A 25,153-nucleotide genomic window follows, 5' to 3' on the forward strand; every position below is an offset into this window, starting at 1 on the left:
ATAGCCTTCTTGGTCGGCGCCCTCCCACCCCCCTCCCAGCCCCGGCAGTGCCTTGGTAGGTAATAGCAGCTGCCACTGTTAGTGTGACAGTGTATGTGCAGTGGCACTGACTCTGCTACTTTATGTAGTGAAGTGTTATAGAACAAAGGGGCATATTTACAACAGAATGGAAAGGCGTGGTGTTAAGAAAACATTGATAATACCACACTTCTCCATTCTGAAAATACAGGGATGTGCCGTATTTACAAGAATGCGGAGCACCCCTGCATTTCCCCTAGCGCTGGTGCTGAGTTCAGATGCCTAGCACCAACGCAGGCAACCTTGCACCTTAGTGCAAGGGTGTGTGCATAGGGGGAAAATTATTGTTTATGTGCAGGAAGGACTCCCTTGTCATCCATGGCGTTTGGAAACTTCCATGTGTGTTGCTTAATGCAGCACACATAGAAGTTGCAAAGCATAATTTTTTGTGTGTGATTGTTTACGTGCAGGAAGGTCCACCTTCCTGCACATAAACAATTATAGGCAATTTGATGTTTCTATGTGAGCTGCACAAGGCAGCACTCATGGAAACAGCAAAAACAAGGAGAAATAAAGCATTTGTCCTTGTTTCACCTGTTTAAGACCAGGTTTTCCCTGGTCTTAATTTTGGCACTGCCTCCTATTTACACCACTCTTATAAATAGCCCACTGCAACACCCATTGCCCTCCCCTTTCACGCTAAGTACAGCGTGAAAGAATGCGTTATTTACAAGGCAGCATTAAGCCAGGTTAAGTGGCTTAACGCTGCATTGTAATTAAGGCAAAGCCCCTATTGCCACCACAATGCCACTTTTAGTCTCTTATAAAGAGAACGGAGGCCCCCACCATGTAATATATATGTACGAGTTGCATAGTTAAGAGCAATATGTTATCTAATTGTGATCAAAACATAATTTACATTTTAATTTTGCAATAGCCATGCTTGTTATAAAATAATCAAAATGGTATGAAGAATTTCAGCTTTACCAACCAGATGCAGTGCAGAAGCAAGCCTGCGTGCAGGCAATATCATTAAAAACCTTGCTTTTCCCACTGTCCAATTTGCAAACTACAGTAAATGTTAAACAATTTTAATTCAGTAAGATATATAACATTTTTTCATGTGTTTAAATATTTCAATTCTACTCTTTCACAATTGCTTTATAAACCTTCTAGTTTTCTCAAATTTTCTTTAAAATGCACCATTTGCCAACTCTTTTTTTTTTTTTAATTTTCCCAGGGGAGAACCCCTGGAACCACCCTTATGATGGTCAGGCTGGCTCGCTTCACACACCTGCAGGCCCAACACTCATCCCCAACTTTTACACCCCACCACTTTCAAATGTCACCAGCCACCACTGGCTTATGTGAGGCTTGAGTGTTGTCAGGTGCCTGCTTTCAGAAAACCAAGGTGTGAATGAGTGATCTGCAAAGGGACTGAGATGTGGCATCAAAGGCATATCAGCCTGTAATTCAAAGCCATCTCATTTCTCAGACAGTTTGATTTTATTAGTTGAAAAGCTGCCCTTTTTACATGCATCAAACCCTTATTTTAAGATGTAATTTTGAATCATTGATAAGGTCAGCTGCTCCGTACATACATGTTACTTACAATAGTAGAACAAATACTATTCTTTTCACATTTCCATTTAGGATAATCTCTAGTAAAAAAAAAATATAAGTGCTCAAAACGTAAGGAGACCGTTACAGTGCACCAATAAAAGCACAACTTGATATTAAACCTCTGAGATCCATGCATGTGATCTGTATATGAAAATATACACTGCAACACAAATATTTTACTTGCATATGTAACACACATTGCTAAGTTTTTACCTCAATTATGATTGGACAGTAGGGTTTGATAAGGCTGCGGCTGTCCTTCTTATGATGAAGTGACATTGATGCACTTTGCCTATACTCATTTTCCCTGCCTATTTTTCTGAGACTTGTTATGGCCAGCTTGGGTGCCCTTTACTATTGCCTAGCGGTACATAAAATGGATAAATGATTTGTTTGTTTATTTTTCTCGAGTCAGGGTGAGTCTTTTTTTCATTGTATGTCTTACCTCTCGAGTAAGGGCATGCTTCAGGACACGCTCGGCATCTCGTCTCCATGGAACTGCTCATATGACCTGGGCCCCACCAATAATTTGGTGAACCTGGCACCCATGGCTGTGCATAGCATACATGGCACCATCATCCTACCCATTACTCAGTCCACAATAATCAGGGCTAGTCTCAAAGAGACTTCTTGGTTCATCACCTGCTATGCACATGATTTCACCATGGGGTGCTGTACCTGGACACCCTTTCTCACTCTTTCTCCCACATTGGATGAAGTAGGAGGCATAGACATTTGTAAAAACCTTAACTGCAATCTTGTGTGACTCAATATTGTTACTGCTAACTTTCTTTAGTTCAGAGGTGTAACGCAGGCTCCTGAACCCATGCTAAAGAAACCGTCTGCTGACCCGACAGACCTCAAGAATTTCAGACCCATCTCCCTGCTCCCCATCCCAGCCAAGGTCATCAAGAAGGCAATCAATGCCCAACTCTCTGAGTTCATGGAAGCCAAATACGTCCTGGACTTCTCTCAATCCTGCTTCCGAAGCAACCACAGCATTGAGATCTCCCTCCTCGATGCCACTGATGACATCCGCTCCTCCTAGACGGGGGAGAAATAGCAGCCCTCATCCTCCTGGACGTGTCAGCCGTCTTTGATACTGTCTCTCACCGCACCCTAAGCACGAGACCCTACAATGTCAACATCCGTGACAAAGCACTGGACTGAATCCCTTCCTTCCTCACCTGTGGAACACAGCGAGTTCCTCTCAGAAATTACAAGAGATCAGCTGCAGCATCTCCCAGGGCTACTCCCTGAGCACAACCCTCTTCAAAGTCTACATGGCCCTGCTCGCAGCCATGGTTCAAACCACGGACTCAACATCATCTCCTACACTGACGACAGCCAGCAGATCCTCACCAACAAGCCCTGAATCATCAGAAAAAACTTCCATGACGAGATGAAGGCTGTAACCACCTGGATGAGAGACAACTGCCTCAAGCTCAACTCGGACAAGACCGAAGCCCTCATCCTGGGGCCCAACACCTCCACTTGGGTGGCCTGCTGCGTTAGGAACCCCCCCCCCCACAGACCACACACAAAACCTCAGCATAATACTGGACTCATTGCTCACGATGAACCACCAGATCAACACCGTCTCCTCATCATGCTTCCACACTCTTCGCCTGCTTCGAAAGAGCTTCAGATGGATCCCCACTGAGGCCAGAAAGACGGTCACCCAGGCACTCATCAGTAGCAGACTCAACAATGGCAAAGCACTCTACGCTGACGTCACCCAGAAACTTCTCAGTAAACTCCAGAATGTTCAGAATGCCGCAGGCAGACTGGTACGCAACATCCCATGCCGCAGCCACATCTCTGAACACCTGCGAGAACTCCACTGGATCCCAGTCGACAAGAGTCACTTTCAAGCTCCTCACACATGCCTACAAGGCCCTCCACGACACAGGACCAGCATACCTGAACCTCCGCCTCACATTCCATATAACCACCAGACATCTCTGTTGAACTGGCTTTTGCCCCCTCACCTCGATCTGCAAGACCAGGACCGGAGGAAGATACTTCTCCTACCTCGCCGCCAAAACCTGTAACTTCCTGACTCTCCTCCTCAGGCTCTCCCCGTCGCTGACCCAATTCAGGAAGGATCTCAAGACCTGGCTCTTCAACTGAACCTCAGCACCCAAAAGGGCCTGCAACCCACCCCCTCTCAGTGCCTTGAAACCCTCACGGGTGAGTAGTTGCGCTTAACAAACACTGATTGATTGACTGCAGCACAGGGGTGCCCCCAGCCGTTCAGGGGTACAAAAGGGGGTGGTGATGGACGGAGCATCTGAACCAATCAAACACTCACACCCAGTCAAAAGATATGGGTTTGATCCATCACCGTTCTTTAGCCCACTCTGCCACCCCAGTTCAGACATGGCTATATGCAAATCAGTCTGACCCTGTGCCTTAAGGGAACAGTCCAGCCCGAACTGCCAAGCCATGCCTTCCCTGGACCGGAAACAAGCTTCCGAGGACCGGTTTCTGGCATTACAGCCGTCTTCAGCTCGGCTTGCTTGAATCCAGTGGCAAAGTGAGCAAGGGACTCACGTCTGAGCATACCCTGCCACACTTATGGCGGCCAAAGCGGTAAAAAAGGGGGTGGTGATGGACGGAGCATCTGAACCAATCAAACACTCACACCCAGTCAAAAGATCTGGGTTTGATCCATCACCGTTCTTTAGCCCACTCTGCCACCCCAGTTCAGACATGGCTATATGCAAATCAGTCTGACCCTGTGCCTCATGGGAACAGTCCAGCCCGAACTGCCAAGCCATGCCTTCCCTGGACCGGAAACAAGCTTCCAAGGACCGGTTTCTGGCATTACAGCCGTCTTCAGCCCGGCTTGCTTGAATCCAATGGCAAAGTGAGCAAAGGACTCACGTCTGAGCATACCCTGCCACACTTATGGCGGCCAAAGCGGTACAAAAGGGGGTGGTGATGGACGGAGCATCTGAACCAATCAAACACTCACACCCAGTCAAAAGATCTGGGTTTGATCCATCACCGTTCTTTAGCCCACTCTGCCACCCCAGTTCAGACATGGCTATATGCAAATCAGTCTGACCCTGTGCCTCATGGGAACAGTCCAGCCCGAACTGCCAAGCCATGCCTTCCCTGGACCGGAAACAAGCTTCCGAGGACCGTTTTCTGGCATTACAGCCGTCTTCAGCCCGGCTTGCTTGAATCCAGTGGCAAAGTGAGCAAGGGACTCACGTCTGAGCATACCCTGCCACACTTATGGCGGCCAAAGCGGTACAAAAGGGGGTGGTGATGGACGGAGCATCTGAACCAATCAAACACTCACACCCAGTCAAAAGATCTGGGTTTGATCCATCACCGTTCTTTAGCCCACTCTGCCACCCCAGTTCAGACATGGCTATATGCAAATCAGTCTGACCCTGTGCCTCATGGGAACAGTCCAGCCCGAACTGCCAAGCCATGCCTTCCCTGGACCAGCAACAAGCTTCCGAGGACCGGTTTCTGGCATTACAGCCGTCTTCAGCCCGGCTTGCTTGAATCCAGTGGCAAAGTGAGCAAGGGACTCACGTCTGAGCATACCCTGCCACACTTATGGCGGCCAAAGCGGTACAAAAGGGGTGGTGATGTACCCCTTCAGGGGGCTTCAATTTAGCCCAGTACAGATTCATATTTGTGAGATATTGGAGACTCGGGGGTCCCTCAATACATTCTGCAGGGCAGCCCCATCATTTTGGATTACACCTCTGACTGTGTTAGGCCACATTTTTAAATAGGACAGTTTGTGCGCCTATTCTGTCACTACATCTTCTGTATTGATTCTGTGTGTCCATGGTGCATCCAAATATCAGTCACAGGATCCAATGTTTCCAGACATTCAGTTGCACTTCTTTTTAATCTTCTGAACTCCAAAGGAATGGTTATGCATGCAGGGGCCTACTCTTTTGGACACACACTGCCACACATTGAACATGGCAATACAAACACTTTAAAAAGTTTAAAATGCGTGGTAAAGTGCTGGAAATTGTCGTTTTTAGCTGATGCTACATTTATCATTTCCTTAAACTGCTGTCGGACAGTGCCGGACCGAGTTTCAGAGCAGAATACACCCAGCCACATTACTCGTAGAACAGTCCTCTCTTCTGCGAGCCCCAAAAACACTTGCATATCTCCCTCTAGCACAGTTGTTTTTTAATATACCGACATTTATATCTAAACATACCTAGACACTTGTGGTTTCTCGTGGTACTATGGGGGATATTCTCAAGAACATTTGATAATTACCGCAAAATTAGCTTAACGCAACTCTTCATATCGCAGTCCATCGCGGGAAAATAACGCTGTGTTAACTAAGTATTCATAACACGGAGGTAGCATGCGATAGGCCCACGACAAAGCATCAAATGTCAGCGATAACGTCAACACTAATGCAAAAAAATTTGTGATGAGGCCAATCGCGATACAAAATTCACCGAAAACCAGCGACAGGCCTGCAATTAACACACGTCAGGTGGGAAAAATCACCATAAAAGAAGAAAAAAAACACCCAAACAAATACCAAACAACAGTGAAGCACAATGGATGTTGCTGGAGCAAGTAGGGAGGACAACCAGAACCCCACAAACCCCCTGGAGGACCAGCCAGGGACATCGGATCAGGGAACAGGGAAGGGCAAGGAGAAGAAGAGTAGGAAGAAGCGGTTCAGTCCGCAGATAAACAGGATCCTGATAACAGAGGTGGTAGAACACCATCAACAACTGTTTGTCACCTCCACTGTGTCATTGGCAACAAAAAATGGACTATGGCAGTCCATTGTGGACAAAGGTGAATGCAGTCGGAGTGCTGAAGAGGACAATGGAAGAGGTCAAGGGGCGCTGGCATGATATCAAGCGCAAAACTAAGCTGAAACAACAACCGGAAGGCAGCAATGCAGACTGGAGGGGGGAGTCGTGCTCCACAGGAGGACATGGACGAGATGGTGGCAAATAGTGTCCACAGTCATCAGTGGGGAGCCGGTGGCAGGAGTTGGGGGATCCGGACACAACAGCACCAGGGTAACGACCAGGTACTGGGGGGACGGGGGAGATGGACACAATGGATCACATGCACAATGAAGTAGAGCACATCTGCGAACAAACCATGCCCTAGACCCCCAAATCCCACTAAGAGACAAACGTACCCAAGTATGCAACATCTCAGCACTGTAGAAGCACAGAAGTCAAAGGCACACCGCATGAAAGGGATAAAGGGCAGCAAAATAGGAGCTGCAGAGGTGACTTCCCCGAAATGCAGCACACACACACATAACATGCAGAGTACATCAACATTGACAACAATGTGGTACAAACCGCAACACGTCCACAACAGAACACAGGACACAACTGGTGCTGCTTGTATGTAGAAATTGGCAAATCACATTTGGCATTGCAGGGAAATGTGAGTTGATAATGTACAAGTACAAACACACATCCGTTATATTTTTGAAATCTCCACTGTACCTCATCAAATAGGCAGCTCCTCCCAAACAGTCACAATGTACATAGTCATGCAGTCTGAATGAAAACATGTACAATGCGGCAACATACATGTGAACACATTGTCAAACTCCATCTCCCCTTCACATTGCAGAGGGAGAATCAACACTTCCTGCAGAGCAGCCCGAACCTCTCTTCTCTGATGGGGAGGACCACCACAGCTTTGACTCCAACGCCCTCCAACAGCTCGTGGAGAGCCTCCTCAGCCCCACCACGGCTGCCTCCCAGGACCCCCATGAAGAACACATGGCCTTCCAAAGCCATGTGTTGGGGTGCCAGGAGAATCTGGCTGAACAGGTGCGGGTGGGCTTCGACCGCATGGCAGCCAAACTAGATGCCATAAGTGGTGTCTCAGTCCCATCAGGGACCACTCACGGTCCCTAACGGACAGCCACAGTCCGCTTCATGCTCTCCAACGGACCATGGCTAACATCGCTGGAGCCCTGACTCAGAGACTAGAACAACTGTCCAGTCAGAGTGGCACTAGCAATGTCAAACAGGTGTTGGAACACATGCGGAGGTCAATGGAGACCATGGAGTTGGACGCAGGCAGAAAGAGCGGCTGCCACAGCTGCACACCAGCGAGAGGTAGCTTGGTTTCTCAGTGACCTCAGGACCATCCTCATGGCATTGCTGCCACAAGGCCTGGCGCTAATACATGCTGCTGCTACCACTACATCCACATCTCTGCCCCCTGAAGTGTCAGTGCCACACAGTGCGGCAGACATTCCACCTCCGGCCCCTGAGGTATCACTGCCACACAGTGCTGGAGACAGAACACCACCACCCACACGTGAGGCACATGAAACAGCAGAGGATGAAGATGCGGATGGATCTGCCATCGTGGTAAGAAGGACGCAGTAGCATGCATTTCCCCCATAGGGCCTGTTCTAATTGGTTCTGCACTCTGCATCATAACCTTCCACTGTCCCCCGATACACTCTGCAACACTCACCTTGGCCCTCAACATGAACTGCCATATTCTGTTTGATCGCCAATGACACAGCAATCAGACTGCTGACTGAACTCTTCCTCTTCCTTTGGATTTGTCATTCCCTCAAGGACTCTGGCTGGCCCTCAACGGGCCAACATTGTAAAGTGGGATTAGTATGGCCGTGTACTGCTCCAGCTGCAACACTCCACTGAATGTGCATTAAACATTCATAATCACACAGATTTGTCATGTCTATGAACTTTCAAGTGTTAATGTATGGATGAATGTAGGCTCAGTGATTCCCCCTTACGTCCATGTTGCTCATGTCATTGGACTTGGGTCACAGGGTAGCACGTTGCCGAATGCGGTCCGGGTGGCGCCAACACAACAACAGGGACACACGCATTAGTTACTTCCTTGTCCAGCCCAGTACGGAACCATGCCCAGAGCCCCGGGGTCATTGTTCACACCCTTATGCTGGACTAGCGTACGCCAGGCCAGCCCAGTCCGTGTATGCTCACAGGGGTGAACGACAACGCTACATGTGCCAGATCTTCCCGGTGGTAATCTGCAGATCACAGGTCTAGTTGTCAGCATGCCACAGCCACTCCCTCATGGCTGGTTTACACCGACACCACACCCATCCAGCATACGTGTCACAGGACATGTGACCCTGCCAATAAAAAGGGCCGGGCATTCGTGCTAGACGCTATTTCCACTCTCTATCTGGCTGCATCCGTGTGGTGTTAATATAGGCATGAGGGCCTAGGGCCCTGCAACATCACATCCCCCAGGGCCGGAGGTGACATGCTGTCGTCCGCACCACGATACTCAATCATAGAGGGACCATGACTTGCGGGGCACAGACTTGGTGGCACTGGATACACTGCGGCTGGCACAGGCACACCGCCATGGGATGGTGACTTTCAGTGCACTGTGGTAGGGGCACCTTATGTGCTGAACGGGTGTGCAGCCTGGGATGATGCCCTGTCCTGGCGGTCCGGACTGGTGACGATCGTTGTGAGCCCTGCTAGACCGCAGTCTAGGCCTGAGCCAGCAGGCAGTGCATTCCTACCGCCCAAGCATTGCCTCGCCGGTCAGAGTTAGTGGCACCTCAAGGGCTGAGCGGGTGTGCAGCCTGCGATGATGCCGTGTGCACTGGTATGTCCTCTGCCATAGCAAAATCAAGGCCCAGAATCAAATGTGAGACCTGGTGGCATGCTGAGCAGGGCTGCATGGTGTGGAGGGTGCCATGTTTGCGGGTCCTGGGCTTGGGGCTTGCACTGGCGCGTGGTGGGCCCTCGTTGCGACACTCCGGTGGCGGAAGGTGAGAAGTGAGGCCTGGGTGTGCAGGGGCGGGCATGCACCGCTGTGTGGTGGGAGGGGCTGGGGTACAGCTGCCTGGGTGTGCAGGGGCGGGCATGCACCGCTGGGCGGAGGGAGGGGCTGGGGTGCAGCTGCCTGGGTGCGCAGGGGCGGGCATGCACCGCTGGGTGGAGGGAGGGGCTGGGGTGCTGCTGCTTGGGTGTACAGGGGCGGACAGGCGATGATGGCGTGTGCAATTGTATGTACTTTGCCATTCATGTTTCTGGACTCAGATGAGGGACCTGGTGAACTGCACTACATACCGGCACTGGGTTGGAGACACACCGGTGGCAGCAGGTGAACAGTGAGTCCTGGGTGCGCAGTGTCGGCACTCCCTCTCCCTCTCTTCTTTTCTCTATGTCTCTCTCCCCCTCTCCTTCCGTCTTCCTCTCTCCCTCTCTCTTTCTGTCTTCCTCTCTCCCTCACTCTCTTTCCATCTTCCTCTCTTTCCATCTTCCTCTCTTTCCATCTTCCTCTCCCTCCCTCTTTCCGTCTTCCTCTCTCCCTCCCTCTCTTTCTGTCTTTCTCTCTCCCTCCCTTTCTGATTCCTCTCTCTCCCTCTCTTTCCGAATTTCTCTCTCCCTCCCTCTCTTTCCGTCTTCCTCTCTCTCTCACGCTTTTTCTCTCTCTGTGTCTTTCTCTCTCCTTGGCTCTCTCTCTGTCCTTTGATGAGCGTATGACACACCTTCTCATCTGGTATTTTGTCTTGCAGGCTGCGACCTAGATTGTCCCAAGGAGAGCCGCCATGTGTCTTCATTAATGTTCTTCTGCGCTCATTTGAATACATTTTCGTTTGGTAATTCAAAGTTGAATGTGTGATGTTCATTTTTGTGACAACACATGCATATTGCCTGTTGTGATTGTGCAACATCAAGCAGATTCTTTGGTACATGATTTTGTGAAGTTGATGTGGCGTGTCTTTGCCTGGTGGTGGTGGCGGTGGGTGTTGTCGCCCAGTTGGGGCTCCGAGCTGCATGATCAGTGGCTCCATGGCATATGTTGTTCTTCATGTGTGGCTGTGGGCTGGGCTCCCTTTTCTGGTGCAGGCTGTCGTCCGACTTTACACCAGGTCAGAGCAGGTGTTACTTTCCTGCTGCTAATGCGCCTTATCGCATGTTTTGTGATCTTATCGCCGATCCGGCTGGTCGTTGAGAATGTTGCGGAGTGGTGTTGTCATGGCTTTTGGCACTGGAACGCCTACTCTGCAACTTATTAGCGATAGTTGCCGGGGTCATCTGTGGCGATGTTTTTTGCGGCTGCTATCGCAGGTAAACTGGTGATATGGGCTGTTATCACCAGCTTGTGAATGGGGCAATAGTTTTATCGCCACTTTGGCTGTGATAAAATGCCGATAACTCGGGGATAGCTCCTTCAGTATATGCCCCTATGTGTTTGTAAACCTCTGCACTAGAATTCTGTACAAGCTAACACAAGGTCAAAGGTCTGTTGTAGAAAGTGGTCTGAGGGTAGTAGGTGGTGTTTCTCTAGGGTGAACCTGGAGATCAGGTCCACACGAGGTTAGTGGGTAAATTCAGGCCAGTACCAGGTGTATATTTTGAGGGCGTCATGACCCTCAGCTTTAACCAAACATTGAAGCTATGCGCTGTAGGTGCATTCTTTCCCAAATACTTGTAGGGAAAAAGGTACATTATGGAAGGTTTTAAAATAACACAACGCTTTTTAGTGCTTGTTTTTTATTAATGGTGTGTTTGGATGTACTACTAAATATCGACCCCAGAATATTGAGGTGCAAGAATATCCAGAACAGACTATCAAAAGAAAAGCACACATAAGGAAGTATAGATTTATTATTCCTAACCCGCATCTACATGCCTTGAAGATATATATATATATGGAGTAAGGTATAGAAAATCTATATTTACCTACCTGTCGATATTTTGAATTTGATCATCTGGCCTCAATATTCTGTGCCATCGATATTCTTATTTTAATGATCAGGGTGTTTACATTTCTCCTTGTTTTATCCTCTTTTTAGGGGTGCTGCATTCTGCAGCACACATAGGAAGAGGAAATCACCTCTTTTTATTTTTTGTTGTTATTGTTTTTGTGCAGGAAGTTACCCCTTACTGCACAGAAACAATCTTCTCGCAACACAGTTGCACCATGGCGCAAGGGTGCCTCAGTGGCACATGGCAGCCGACTGTGCACCAGCGCATGGCAACACACAAGGATGCGTCATACTGTTGTAAATATGACATATGCCTGTGTTTTGAAAGTGCTGCAGCGTGGCACAGCCAAAGGGCTTGCGGTGCTGCATTGTGGCACTTTCTTGTAAATGAGCCCCTCAGTTTTTAACAAATGTGGCAAGAGCTGTGATGTATACATTGAAAATTGTAGGGCTCAGGGAAGAGCCCTGGGGTATGCCGCATTTTGAACCAAAAGGGGATCATCTAAATGTGTCCAACTGGACAGATTGGGATCTATTACACAAGAAGGATTCAAATCATTGAAGAGTAGCGGAGTGGAGCCCTATCTCATTTAGGGGCATATGTACAAGCCTGTATAGCCACCACAATGTCACTTTTTACGACGTTGTGGTGGCGATAGGGGCATTGCCTTTTTACAAGACAGCATTAAGCAACTTAACGTGGCTTAGCGCTGCCTTGTAAATAAGGCCCCCTTTCACGCAATGCTTAGCGTGAAAGGGGTGAGCAGTGGGTGTTGTGGTGGGCGTTCCACCGCAACACCCATTGATTTTGATGCTGCCCTCTATTTACTAGGGCAGCGTAAATAGGAGGCAGCACCTAAATTAAGACCAGGGAAAACCTGGTTTTAAGTTAGCAAAACGAGGAGAAATGCGTAATTTCTCCTCGTTTTTGCTTTTTCCATGTGTGCTACCTTGTGCAGCACACCTGGAAAAAGCAAAATGCCTTGGATTGTATATGTACAGGAAGGTCCCCCTTACTGCACATAAGCAATCTTTAAAAAAATGTCATTTTGTTATTTCCATGTATGCTGCATTAAGCATGCAGACACCCTTGCACTACGGTGCAAGGGTGCCTGCGTTGGCGCCACACTGCAAAGTGTAGCGCCAGTGCAGAGGGAAATGCAAGGCTGCACCATATTATTGTAAATATGGTGCAGCCTTGCGTTTCTGAAGTGGCGGAGTGAGGCGTTAAGCCATGACGGCTAACGACTCACTCCACCACTTCCTTGAACATAGGCCCTTTAGTCTCTCAACAAGCAGACTATGAGGGACCATAATGAATGCTGCAGAGAGATCTAGAAAAATCAGGGCCATTGCCATGCCCTGATCTACCTCCAGTCTGACGTTGCCCAGGATGGCAAGAAAGTGCTCTCAGTGCTACATTTTGCTTTGAAGCCTGTCTGAGAGGGGTCCGGTAAGTCATTATCCTCAAAAAAATTGACAATTGGAGACTGACCATCTCTCAAGGACTTTAGCCATAAATTGCAGCAGTGAGATGGGACGGTAATTCAATAGCGTAGGCACATCAATTCCTGCTTACTTTGCTAACAGGAGGATTAGGGCTTTCTTCCACAAAACCAAGTATACCGCTGTCTTTAAAGATGAATGAAAGCTTTGGGTCAGATATACACTCAAAGTACAAAGTAGGAGACGATGTAGCCTTACGGCTAGAGCGGTCGACCTCGAAGCTGGGGAACTGGGTTTGAGTCTCGGCAACAGGGCCGGACTGGGAACCACAACCGGCCCTGGCAAAATGCTCAGCCGGCCCCCCTCCCCACTCAGGGGGGGTTGGAGGTGCCACCGAGCTCTTTGTCAGGGCAGGTTTTCGGCCGATTCTGTTACAGGGCCGATTTTGCAGCTATGCTGCAAAAAGGGCCCTGTAACAAAAACGGCCCCCAGGGGTTCAAAAGCGCCCCCCACCCATGCGGCGCACCGGGGTATTGCTCGGTGCCCGCTATGGCCAGTCCGACCATGCTCGGCAACGACGCTCATTCTGGGCAAATCACTTAATCTCCCCAGGCCTAACAGAAAAAAAATGAAAGTGTCTATCTGTAACTAAACTTGTGCTCATGTAAAGCGCTCTGATACCTGATGCCTCGGGTCTAGTTCGCGCTATATAAAACTCAAAAAAGTAAGTGAGAAAAGATAAAATGGGGCAGGTATCTGGTGGGGAACCAGATTTCATTTCAGTCATAGTTTCCCCACCTGCTGTTTAGTGATGCAGGTAAAGTTACCTAAGTGTACTTCAGCGCTGGGGTGGGAGAATGTCAAGGCACCTAAAGGTCTTCTAAGGTGGGGTGCAGGCCAAAAGCAGAGTATATTTTCTCTATTTTATTGGAAAAATAGTTTGCTATGCCCTCACAATTAATGGCCCCATTATTAATCTTTTTTCTCAGTGTTTATGGAATACATTCCTACCAGCCCCAATCCTAAACTCTTCCCTCTAAATTCTGTGCAGAAATAAATGTTTCAATCATCAGCATTTGGGAACAGAAACGGGTGCCATTTCATTCTCATGAGAGAGCAGATATGTATTTTTTCGAACACACACATCATGGATCCATATAAGTAGCAAGGACCGCTTGCCATAAGCCCCCAACTACATTAGTCAATTGTCTTAATAAATATTACGAATAATGACAAGATTGAATGATGGAGTTAATGAGCTACAAGCTCGCAATAGTACTTCATCAAGAAGGTCACTAACTGGTCCTGTACATCCAGAAGCAATTCATCAAGATTCTATACACGGCTGCAATTGGTTCCTCGAGGCAGATCCTTGAAAATGTGAAGAATACATGTAACTAACATGCAGACATGGAAAGTAGGCCGATCCCTGAGCACATGTCGAGGACAAAGGATTGGCTATGTACAAGCCATCCTGATGTCCACGGAGATCTAAGGCCTATATTATCAAAAGTGTCACTCAATGCAGCCCAGCAACCAAAGTTGCTGCGCTGCATTCCGTGGCAAGGAGAGAGCAGGAAAGCGCTATATCTACAAGATATGGCACTATCCTGCTCTCTCCTTAACTCTGGCGCAAAATCAGGCAGCCATGCAACACGTCCACATCTTTGCACCACAGTGCAAATGTGTCTGCGTCAGTTCGGCAGAGGTTTTGTACTGGAAGAAAACCTTCCAGTACAAAATACTTTAGGACATATTTATCAATGTGTCGCAATGCTCTTGCAAGGGGGCGTGCAAGGGCGCTGCAACACTAAAGTAAGATCTATCAAGCCACGCAAGGCCACCTTGCATGGCCCTGCATGGCTTGATAAATCTGGAGTACCACAGTACAAATCGCTGCTTTGTGTTGCTCTGCCCCTGGGAGGTATTCCGTAGGTGGTGTGTGGGTTTTCCAGCCGCAAGGGTGTCTGCGTTGGTGCTAGGCAGCCAAAAAGGTGCCATGGCAAGGAAAGGACAGGAATGCACTGCATAAGGTCAAATATGGCTCATTCCTGCCCTTTCCCTTTCATACAGCACAGCAAGGTGGCTTGCTGCGCTGTGTGCTGCGCTGTGCTACATGTAAGTTTCATAAATCTGCGCCCAAGTTTAGAATAACTTTAAAACTTTTCCCACTTCGGATGTGTGTTGTACAAAGCAGCACACATGCTAAGTGGAAAAAGTTAGAAGAAATAAAAGCATTTCTACAATTTTTAACGCCTTCTCTTAAAGTGGTGTTAGTTTTTAGGGGAAAAACTACCTCTACTATTGTTAATAGATAGGGTTTTGCGCCAAAAACCATGGATGGTAGCATGGGAACGCCTATGTGCCACCCATGTAATGCTTTGTGTTGCTTTCAGGTATCTTTGCAGCGCAAAACAAGCCATTTGCTCTGCAATGTATGGTAACACCAGTATGTGATAACCTCGGATTGCCACTGGCAGTGGAGATTTGTAGTGTCTTTAGAGGCTCAGATTAAAGCTGACTTATGCCAACTACTAGAGACATCAAGCCTCAAAGACAGAAGCACAGTTTGGACATTTATTGGATTTGAAGCATTCATGGAAGACAACTCAGGGTGTACATGGTCCCTGTTTCAACTCACCTTTTTATGCTTGCTTCGAAGCCAAACCCAGCATGGAAGACCTCCAAGAAAACGCAAGCGTCATGTGCATCGTCACTCAGAGCAGAGACTCACACCTGCCACGTGTAAGAGACATGGGGACTTTTAGGTCATTGTCATTCCCAAATTCCATTTCTTTGTCCATGTTTAATATTAAAATTGGGCTGTTGCTTACATGAGATACTGCGCATTTATGATACATTTCCGTCTGGATTGTGCACCTGCAATGTCCATAGGACACGACCCCTGCACTGCATACAGGACACGGAGTCCTGGCATTGCTCATCATAAGCAGCACCATTGCAAAGCCAATATCATATCTGCACTTGCTACCGAGACAAGACCCCTCCTCCACCGCCCAGTGCCCACATCCAGACAGAACAAAAAGACAGGAGGTCACATACAAATTATGAATGTGTTTTATTTTTTAATTAAAACTTGCATTTAACACATTTCACTTTGAACACAGAGGACCTAAACATACATCTTTGGATTGAGGACAGGTTGCGGCATGTATGGCAACCAAAGGTGGCCCCAAGCTAAAGGCTATATGAAGCTATCAACAGAAATATAATGATACAAAAAGTATGTTTTTCACACCAGACATTAAAACAGCAAAAATGGAACACGGAGGAGTAGGGACAGGGTTCAAATAAATAACACAAAGTAGACATTGAAGAAAATGAAAACAAATGTTTCCAAAAGCAGTGTTACTGGTGCCTGAGAAATGCTTGTTTGTGGGTTCAGACCTGGAGTTGATCAGAATTTCCTCACTGAGTTTCATCCTAGACCTTGTCAATGCAGCAGAAGGTGGCGGGAATGCATTTCCCAAGAACCCTCGGCTTTCAAGGCTACGAGTAATTCATATTGCCAAACTCCACACAGTGACCCCACCCTATTTATAAAAGGCTGCACAGTGTACCTGTCACAATATCAAGCTTCATACTCAATTTGACTATCGCATTCCTATGCTTTCAGGAGAGTGAGCCCAGCACAGCCACAAAATATGCACACTGTAACCACCTCCAGTCTCAAGGTTTCTATACCAGTACCTCCATTACATTCTTACACGTTCCATATAATCAGACCATCATATTCCCAAACTTGCAACATATGAAGCCCAACACAAATCAAATATTCTTCAAACTCGTTGCATTTAACACAACACATTGCAAATATTTTTAAAGGAGTGAACTCCATTCCTATGCTGGATTTTCATGACTATCACAAAGTTCACACGCCTGCAGAAGGTCGTTGAAAAGTGTGTAGCTGCCCAGATTCAGAAACTAGTGCACTGAAAATGTGTTAGGTCAATGCCTTCTGGGGATTGATCTGAGCTGAACATGCTGCTCTTTGTTTAGGGGACGAGATTGCTTCTGATACTGAATGACTGCATAACCGTGCTGCGTATGTGCCCATTTTCAGACTCTCTGCAGCACACCAAAATATAGGGCCTCACATCCCACTGTTCATGCTTTCTTTCACAGAGAACGGGTGAAAAGGCACCGAACCGGGAATGAAATACTACAGAGAGAACAGAAAGTGGCAGCTTGGCAGAGTAGCTTGTCAAACTCTACCATTTCTGGTGCTCTCCGAGCACGGCTAAGGAATGGGCGAACACGTGTACTGCACGTTAACCTGGAGCCCAGCTGCAATCGCTCACAGCCTCATTTACATAGGCTATATGAGTGAAGTCTGGTGCTGGGGTGGACAATGGCCAGCCATCGTGATCAACAGCATATGGATGGCATGGAGCTTGCCGATTGGCCAGCTGCCACTTTGTGCATCCAGCCAGAGTTGGCTTTAGGGCTGGTGGTGCCCGGTTCAACAATCTTAGTTGGAAGAACCCCTATGACCGTCTTCTCTACGCATCCCTAACTACCACCCTTCAATGGCACCCCTCATCTCTTCATAGCGCCTCCCATTTATTTGATTTACTTAATACTGCTACTCATCCCAAAGTAGTGTCAGTGAGCAATACATCACAAACACATATTATACAGGGACAATGACTCAAGGATGTGCAAATCAATGTACAGCAAAAGTAACATAAAACAATGAGGGCTTCAATGTGCAGAAGTTACATAACATCCATACTCGGAGGCAATATGTGTTAAGAGTGGTTGATCTGGAGAAACAGACCTAGTCAGGGTGTAACGCAGTGGCTGGTGGTGTCTTCACTAATTAGAGTGCGATACTATCCAAAGGAACCCTTTTTAGCCACCTTAGAATAAGAAACGATTGAAAAATAAAAGTGTTTGCAGTTTGCAAGCAGCACCTTGATACCGGTTCATAGATAACTGTGCTATATTGGAAGAATTGTAAGCTATGAACTGCAAGCATGAAAATGACCTCTGTTACAAAAGCAGTAACTCGATGGGCTACCTACCTAAAATACAAATCTGTGACCTGCATGGTACATGTTAAGCTTTGCAGCAGGTACATAATTCCCCTATGCTACTTTAGGAGTTAAAAATGTGACTAAACATAATAGACAGACATATGATGGCAGTGGTTAACTACATTAGCCAGCACCTCCGTTATGTTTGCATATGAGGTAAGTAGTAACTGTCTCTTTTAAAGCGTGCTCTATGTCTTTGTACCGTGCCACCCACAGTACTACACAATATACACAGAATCCTCCATATATATAAATATACAGTATAAAGCATAGACAGAGCACAGCACAAATAAGTATATGTCTGACTTCCCACCGTATCCCCGATCCTGTCTTGGGATACTACACAAATCGAACTACTGAGAAAACTGATGTCTATATATGGGGTTTTCCAGTACCAGTCTACAACTGACAATCGTTATCCAGACCTCATGTGATTTCTATTGCTTGAATAAAAGTGATTCTCAAGCCAAATTCTACTTGCATCAGGAGCCTTGAAAAAGTCGCGAATAGCGACAAAACACGTGTCGGCTCTGGCTCTTCCAATGTTGTAAACAACTTAACAATTGTGGTGAACTGTGGTGAAGATCGCTTGCGTGTTTATGTGTTCTTTTTTGTATTCAATATTTTTACTGACTGTGGGAAGTCAGCCGTATACTTATTTGTGCTGTGCTCTGTCTATGCTTTATAGTGACTAAACATAACTCGGATTTCTCCAGCTGGTACATAATTCACCAGTGTTTTCTTAAAAACTTTTATTATCACCTGAAAATTGCTGGTGAAATAAAGAAGTATACAGCTGGTGCCTTTTACTTCTAAAATATTTTATAATGCAGCCCCCGAGCTTGGCACCTGGTGTGGTGGCACCGGTTGCACTGCCCTAAAGCTGGCCCTGCCTCCAGATCCTGACTGCAGTTCACCTGGGAGAGGAGAAACAGATGGCAAAGAAACTACGTATAGTGGAGGGAAGCTCACACATTGAAAACAAAGTGGTGAGTTGTTTTATAAAATTAGGGAATGGGGTCATTTGCTCCCAGAGTTGAAAATTGGTGAAATCGGGAGGCACAGAATCCTAGTCTGGTGGCTGACTTGACATACTTTCCTTTGTCTCTCGCCTATGGGCAGAGCTATACATTGCACTGGAACAGATCCTACCAAGCTCCGCGACTAAACCTTTCTGTTTTCAAAGATCAGCCCCTTACCTTGAATCCATAAACCACACATAGGTGGGATGCCATAGACTTGAAATGTTTTGGTAATTAAACATTTGAAGAGAGTACTTACTGTTTGCTCACCCTGAGCCTCTCCAATCAATACATTTATAACCTGAATCATCATTGCATGAGGCACACGCTCTTCGACCGATAACCAACACGTATGAAACGGCATGGGACAGAGCCAGGGAGCTATGCCATCATGAAGCGGCTGAAGCCAGAGAATCAGGAGTGCAGAGTTCAGCGAAGGTCTGGAATCAGGCACACTGAGGTACCAGACAAACCTCTGGTGTCTGACTGTCAAACTTCAGCTTTGATGAAGACTACTTCCGTGAATCCCGCAAGGCATGGTGAGGATCCAATATGAGTTCTGGAAATACATGGCTTCCAGCTCAAGAGTAGTAATAATCTCTAGATTTTTGTTTATCAATGCCTTGAAATAAGTTTTATAGATTCCCCTGACTGACTAGAACTTTGCAACTACTATGTTTCCCGTTGATGTGGTCTTAGGGCGCCTGGATCCTGTGGTTCCCAGCCTGCTTCAATCCTGACCCCTCTAATTATGGCCTGGTCTTCCAGTTTAGATGTTTTCTATTCTGGCTTTAGTTCCTTCGTCTCTTACAATCCGGCTGTCTGCATCCATGCCCCTCTGAACGTAACTGTCTGTTAGCGCCTACCAATTCTGGCCTTAGTGAACAACCATTTTCAATTCTTCCCATTCCAACTTATAGTCATTGTGCCTAGGCCTGCTCAACTCCATTTTCAGTACCTCTCATTCCATATTTTATCTGCTCAAAAAGCGCATACCTTGAACCTATGAACCAATCAAATGTTAGCTCTGTATTCTTTAGCTGAGTGACACCTTTCTCCTATCCTAGAAAGAGACACCGAACGTTAAAACCTGCAGTAGACAACCCATTTGTCAAGCCAAGTGGGTGCTGCATTTAATGCAGATCTATTGTCCTATTGTACTTTGTACGCCCTTAGCAGTATTTTTGGTTTTTCTCAAACTTCTGAGATGTCAGTTGCCTTTCTGGTTTCCAAAAGGCAGGCATAGTGAAAGCAGTAAACGATTTGACTTGGCTGCACTGTTTGGTTTCTCATTTCCTACCAAATCTGAAATAGCATGCCCAACTAGGGATCTCTGAATATGCTTCTCCATCCCTTGCCTTTTTTTAAAAAGAATTTTCCAGACATATAACCTGCCCCCATACTATTCAATGTTTCTATCAAGCTGTGGGTGTGCGTCCTCTAAACTCATATTTAATGTCAGCTGAAGAATCTCTTTGATTTTAAGCAACAGGAGCCATCATCTAATGTATTCAGAAGCGACAAATCGAGAACATGTACCACACTATTAAGACCAGGTCCCTTTACCAGACTGTGGACCTTACCTGCCTCGTCTGCTTACCATCCAATATTTCATTTGGTCTCCCACTGCAGAATATGCCTTTTATGCCAGGACCTTAGCTAAGACCACAATGACACCATCACCACCACACTGTCTGGGCCTGAAAGCCTACCAGCTCAGCACGGTTTGTAAGTATTTAGAAGTGACCCCTGGCGTCATGCCTGTGCGATGCAGGACATTTAAAGTGGAAACAGTGGCATCATACATCTCAAAATGGGTGTGCTCAAGCTTGCTACAAAATCCTGTATCACAACTCTATGATTCTTCAAATCTGGCTCTTTTAAGTTTCCATAAACCGCCTCCCATCTGAGCCCCCCATACAGAGTTCCTCATTTTACACTCTTCAATTCCGCAGGGACCTGTGTTACCAGGTCTCCTCAGTACAATGCCCTCAGCCCTCTCCAAAGGGATTCACAGCCCATTCACAGGTTGCATGGTTGTGACTTTGCAAGGTATGCACATGTTACAATAATTCCAGGTTCCACAAAATATGAGTACAACATTCCCAAGCCTTTCACGTTATGAATAGATCATGAATCAGAAGTCCTCCATTTTGACTGAGAATTCACAGTCACCGGCTATCAGTTTTCTTGTTTGTTGCTTTCCATGCAAAGAGAAAAGATTACTTTGTTTAGGACAGAACATTTAGAAACCCTACTGAGCGCTTGCAATTTCTTGCGATTCAGGTAGGGTTGTTGCCACTTGGTGCATCTTAGTGAAAGCCTGCATGTTTGAAGCCTAAGAAAGTAAAAGAGCAGTTAAAGCTTCCCTTAGTGGGCATTCATTGTGTGGGGCCCAGAGTGAGTGACTTTGTGTGTTTTCTGCTTCATGATGTTTTTCTTGAATGAGAGCTCAGAGGTCAACAAAGTGGTCCATTTGTTCCTTCATCGATAATTTAGTTTGTGTAGGAACCTAGACTGTAATAAAGGGGTCTGTTCCTTTCGCTCAATGTTATTTTCACTGGATATGATGCAAGGATTTATGAACAGGGGTTGGTACTTTCTTAATTTCTGGATACTTATTGATACCTACAACGCTGAAACCCAAGTGTGGTCTCCACTGTTTGTAGGACTGAGGGTTGGTGGCAAAGTTCGTTTTTCAGTTCACTGGACGGATTGCTGTGCCCAATCCGATGCCTTACGTTCAGTCATTTACTAGAAGAGAGAGGGCTAGTGATGGGGGTGGTGATGATGGTAACTCAATTAAATAAGAGCTGTGGTGATAGAGACCCAAAGATCTAAGAAGTGTCTTGATCCTCATGCTCCTCTTCGGATGATGCATTCAGTTCCGCGCCTTTGTTGAGGGTGAGAAGAGCTTCATATTCATCAATCATCGATCTGCTGTTTGAAACTCAAGGGGTAGCGAGGGGAGATGTGTGTGGAAGATATACTGTTTGTGCACCTGAAGGTCAGAATGGTGAATAGTGCCTTTGGACTACTCACAATATTTTTGATGTGGACTGTAAATGTAAGGGAAAGGAGCAGTTCCACTACGATTTTATGGTGTGGAAACCAATTTGTTAATGATCTGAGCCCACCCTTCAGCCCAAACACTCTGGCTTACATCCTACAAGTTGGCGTTGTTACTTTGTGAGTTAGGGATATAGAAACGTCTTTGTGGACAGTTAGGCACCTTTGTGGGGTTGTTCGATTAGTGGCTCCTTCTGCATATAGAAGTTTAAAGTTACTTAAAGAAGCAACTTCATCTCTGTGATTGAGTTCTTTGTTTGGAGCTTTGTGAGTAGTGATGTGAGCTGTTGCTTCAGCTCTCACCTTTGAAGCTCACAAGGGGCTATTTGATCTGCTTGTAAGCTCAGTGGCAAGATAATCATTTGAAAGACTGAGGCTTGAAGTTATGGACAGCTGAGTCACCCGTGAGGAATCAAATGACTGGCATATTTGCACTGTTCTAGCACTATGGGGCAGATTATACGACTAGGCAAACTGGTTTAAGAGTTTGAGGTACAAAATGTTCAGAACGTTTTCTTGCAATGGTTTGTTGAAGTAACTTGAAATCATCCAATGATCAGCCATCGAGAAGATGGGATGAGAGGGCACGGTGTAGTGTGTGCACATACTTGATCTTAGGGGGTGCTGAGAACGAGAACCCCACCGTACTTGCACATTCGAATTGCTGGAGCTTGTGACTTCTCAAGCATCTCTGGAGTACCCTTTCACAAGGGAAGACAAAACCTGGAGTCGTTTAGCAATTATATATATCTTTGCTTCCATTGCAGCAGCACATAAGGTCCATCTAGCTCTACACTCACTATCAGACTACTTCAGGTGGCGTCCAACCTGCTCCCCCTGATTAATATCTCTGCTGTCTTAATGATGCCACTGCTTGGAAAACAGCTTTCATGTCGATGTCACTGATCAGTCTCTTCCCGCTCTACTTTCTCTTGAATTCTGAACCCTGGAATATTAGTGGGTCCTCCTGCCCTTTAAGGCAGTCCTTTTCCAGCTCATATAGCTTTATGGTGACTCGTGATTCACCATTTTTGGAGCAAAAGGTGTCTCACCGATCACTTCTCATGTGAGTGCTCTCGGTGGTCACTATGTTTGGAGGGGTGATTGGGTGATGGAGCCTGAGATTGTCGACCGGTGGTTGGTAGATTGTGGGGGACGGAAGTTCCTCCAGGGGCCATTCCCTCCATAGCAGTAGGAAACGTACCTGGTGTGACACCTACCACACCAGGAGGGTACCTGCAGGCAAAGAGAAAAGCACAAGTGTTAATTCCAGATAGCACTTCAGTCTTTCTACGGGGGTAGTTTTAATCTGTGGGATAGTAAGGAGATAAGACTCTTCCTGTCCTTCGCCAGTGGAGAATGTGTTAAGACGTTTGACTAGTAAGGGAGTCCTAACCTACATCTCACATCACTGTTAGGTTATCTGGTAATGTATTCAATTTACATGGTAATGGACATGGAAGTAAAACATTTGGAAATCAAGTTACACACGTTTACAAGTTCCTTCCTTTCCTATGGGCATGCATGCATGTCTGTACATGTGTTTGCCACCCTATATTATCCCAGCTCCTCGTCCTTTCCTGCTTTTATGGCAGTTGTCAAGCTGGAAGCCACATCAGGCAGGAGACCATATGGATTGTATCAAGCCCGAAGAACAAGGGTGGTGTCATCAAAAGCGAGCTGGAAAGGATGTTTTGTTGTTTTCAAGTTCAAGTGCATGTACTGGTCCAGGAAGGCACATAAGGGTGACCAGAGGTAAAGATCATGGCTGGAGCTGAACAGAGAAATTCAATCTCAGAAGACCTTTCATTCCATTCCCTAAAGAAGCGTATGGGTCCAATCCTTATGGATGGCAGTCATTGACCCTCAGTATGCCTTCCCATGATGCACACTAGATAGAACAATCATAATCTTAAGCTAATGAATGGCAGGGAAACACAGAAAGCCTCTGCTTCTGGGGGAATCAAAGATCATTGACCTTAACCTGGTGATGATTTGTCAATTTATTCACTCTGTTCGTAGTAAACAATTTCTAGGCCACTTGTCTTAATCTTCTATGTTCTGGCCAAGTGGTAGGATTTTAGACTTTTTCTTAATTTCCTTACATTTGCTTGTTACCGAACAGATGTTATTGAGAGGTGTGTGCCATAGTGGGGGAGGATTCCCTAAATGCTTACATTTCCTCCAACTTTTTGGGCAGATTAATTTTGGGTTTAATTAGCCAATTTACTGTGGATGACCTGAGAGGCGTAGACTGATAAATATACATATATTGATTTTAGAGTTAAGATGGAACACAAGTGCGTGAGCATCTCAGCTGTTAAGTCTGTTTTAAACTTCGTTTTGCCGTTGAAGGAATCCTAATCCCCAGGTGACATGGTCATTTTTCTACAGTCTTGTATGAACCATCAACCATGCATAGAAACCAACGTACAACGATAGGCACCATTTTTAATGAAGCCCAACAGACCTGCAGGTACCAGTTCATGCAGACAAACTGGCATCAATGCATGGTGATCTGCGTCAGGTGTTAGTATGTGATGTCCACTAAGAAAGCATTAGTGATGAGTCTCATAGGGGCCTATGGTGATGCGTCTCACAGAAGCACTGGATGACATACAGTTTTGTTACACTGTGCTGTGATTATACAGATTGATATGCAGCGAGTGCTCAAAGTGATGCACAATGTGAGATGCAATGTAACGGATGCAAGTTGGAACACACTGATTAGCTTCACATCTGTTGTGACATTTTCAGCCAGTTATGGGTTGTGGTGGGCATAATTTTTCAAGCTCGGATATAATGTAACCCTGGGCGTAGTTCGTGAAGTAGTGCTACTCGTATCTACGCGAAGTGCACTTCGCAAGCTACGCGTAGCACTACGTGAACTGCGTAGTACCCTGTTCGTGAGGATTGCACAGTGCCGGATGCTTGTCCGCACTGTGGAATCATTGAAAACGGTATCTTGCACAGTGCGAGCTGTCTTTTACTGCCGCTCGAGTAGATTTTTACACGAGCTGCAGCTTTCTCAACGCGGACTGGTAGTTTCTCTTCGCGAGCATACGCGACCAGTCGCAATGAGAAACCTGACCTTGCCGCGTTGAGAATCTCGTCGGGAGGTTTATTTTCCACGCTCACGATCGGCAACTTGATGTTGCTGATCGCGAACGGGGAAAAAGTCTTGCCGG

At 46.5% G+C, this 25,153-nt stretch overlaps 1 protein-coding gene across 1 annotated transcript in view; it reads right to left on the reverse strand.

Moving 5' to 3' along the window:
- Window positions 1–18,481: 18,481 nt before the first annotated feature.
- The window catches only part of CTBP2 (C-terminal binding protein 2), a 135,457-nt gene continuing 128,785 nt past the window's right edge, over window positions 18,482–25,153 (reverse strand). The window contains exon 9 of the mRNA XM_078644032.1: window positions 18,482–23,201. Coding sequence (XP_078500158.1) covers window positions 23,021–23,201 — 181 coding nt within the window. The 3' untranslated portion in view covers window positions 18,482–23,020. The remainder of the gene's footprint in view (window positions 23,202–25,153) is intronic.

Source organism: Lissotriton helveticus, chromosome 5_1 (genome assembly GCF_964261635.1).
Source record: "Lissotriton helveticus chromosome 5_1, aLisHel1.1, whole genome shotgun sequence".
In the NCBI taxonomy this organism is placed as follows: domain Eukaryota; kingdom Metazoa; phylum Chordata; class Amphibia; order Caudata; family Salamandridae; genus Lissotriton; species Lissotriton helveticus.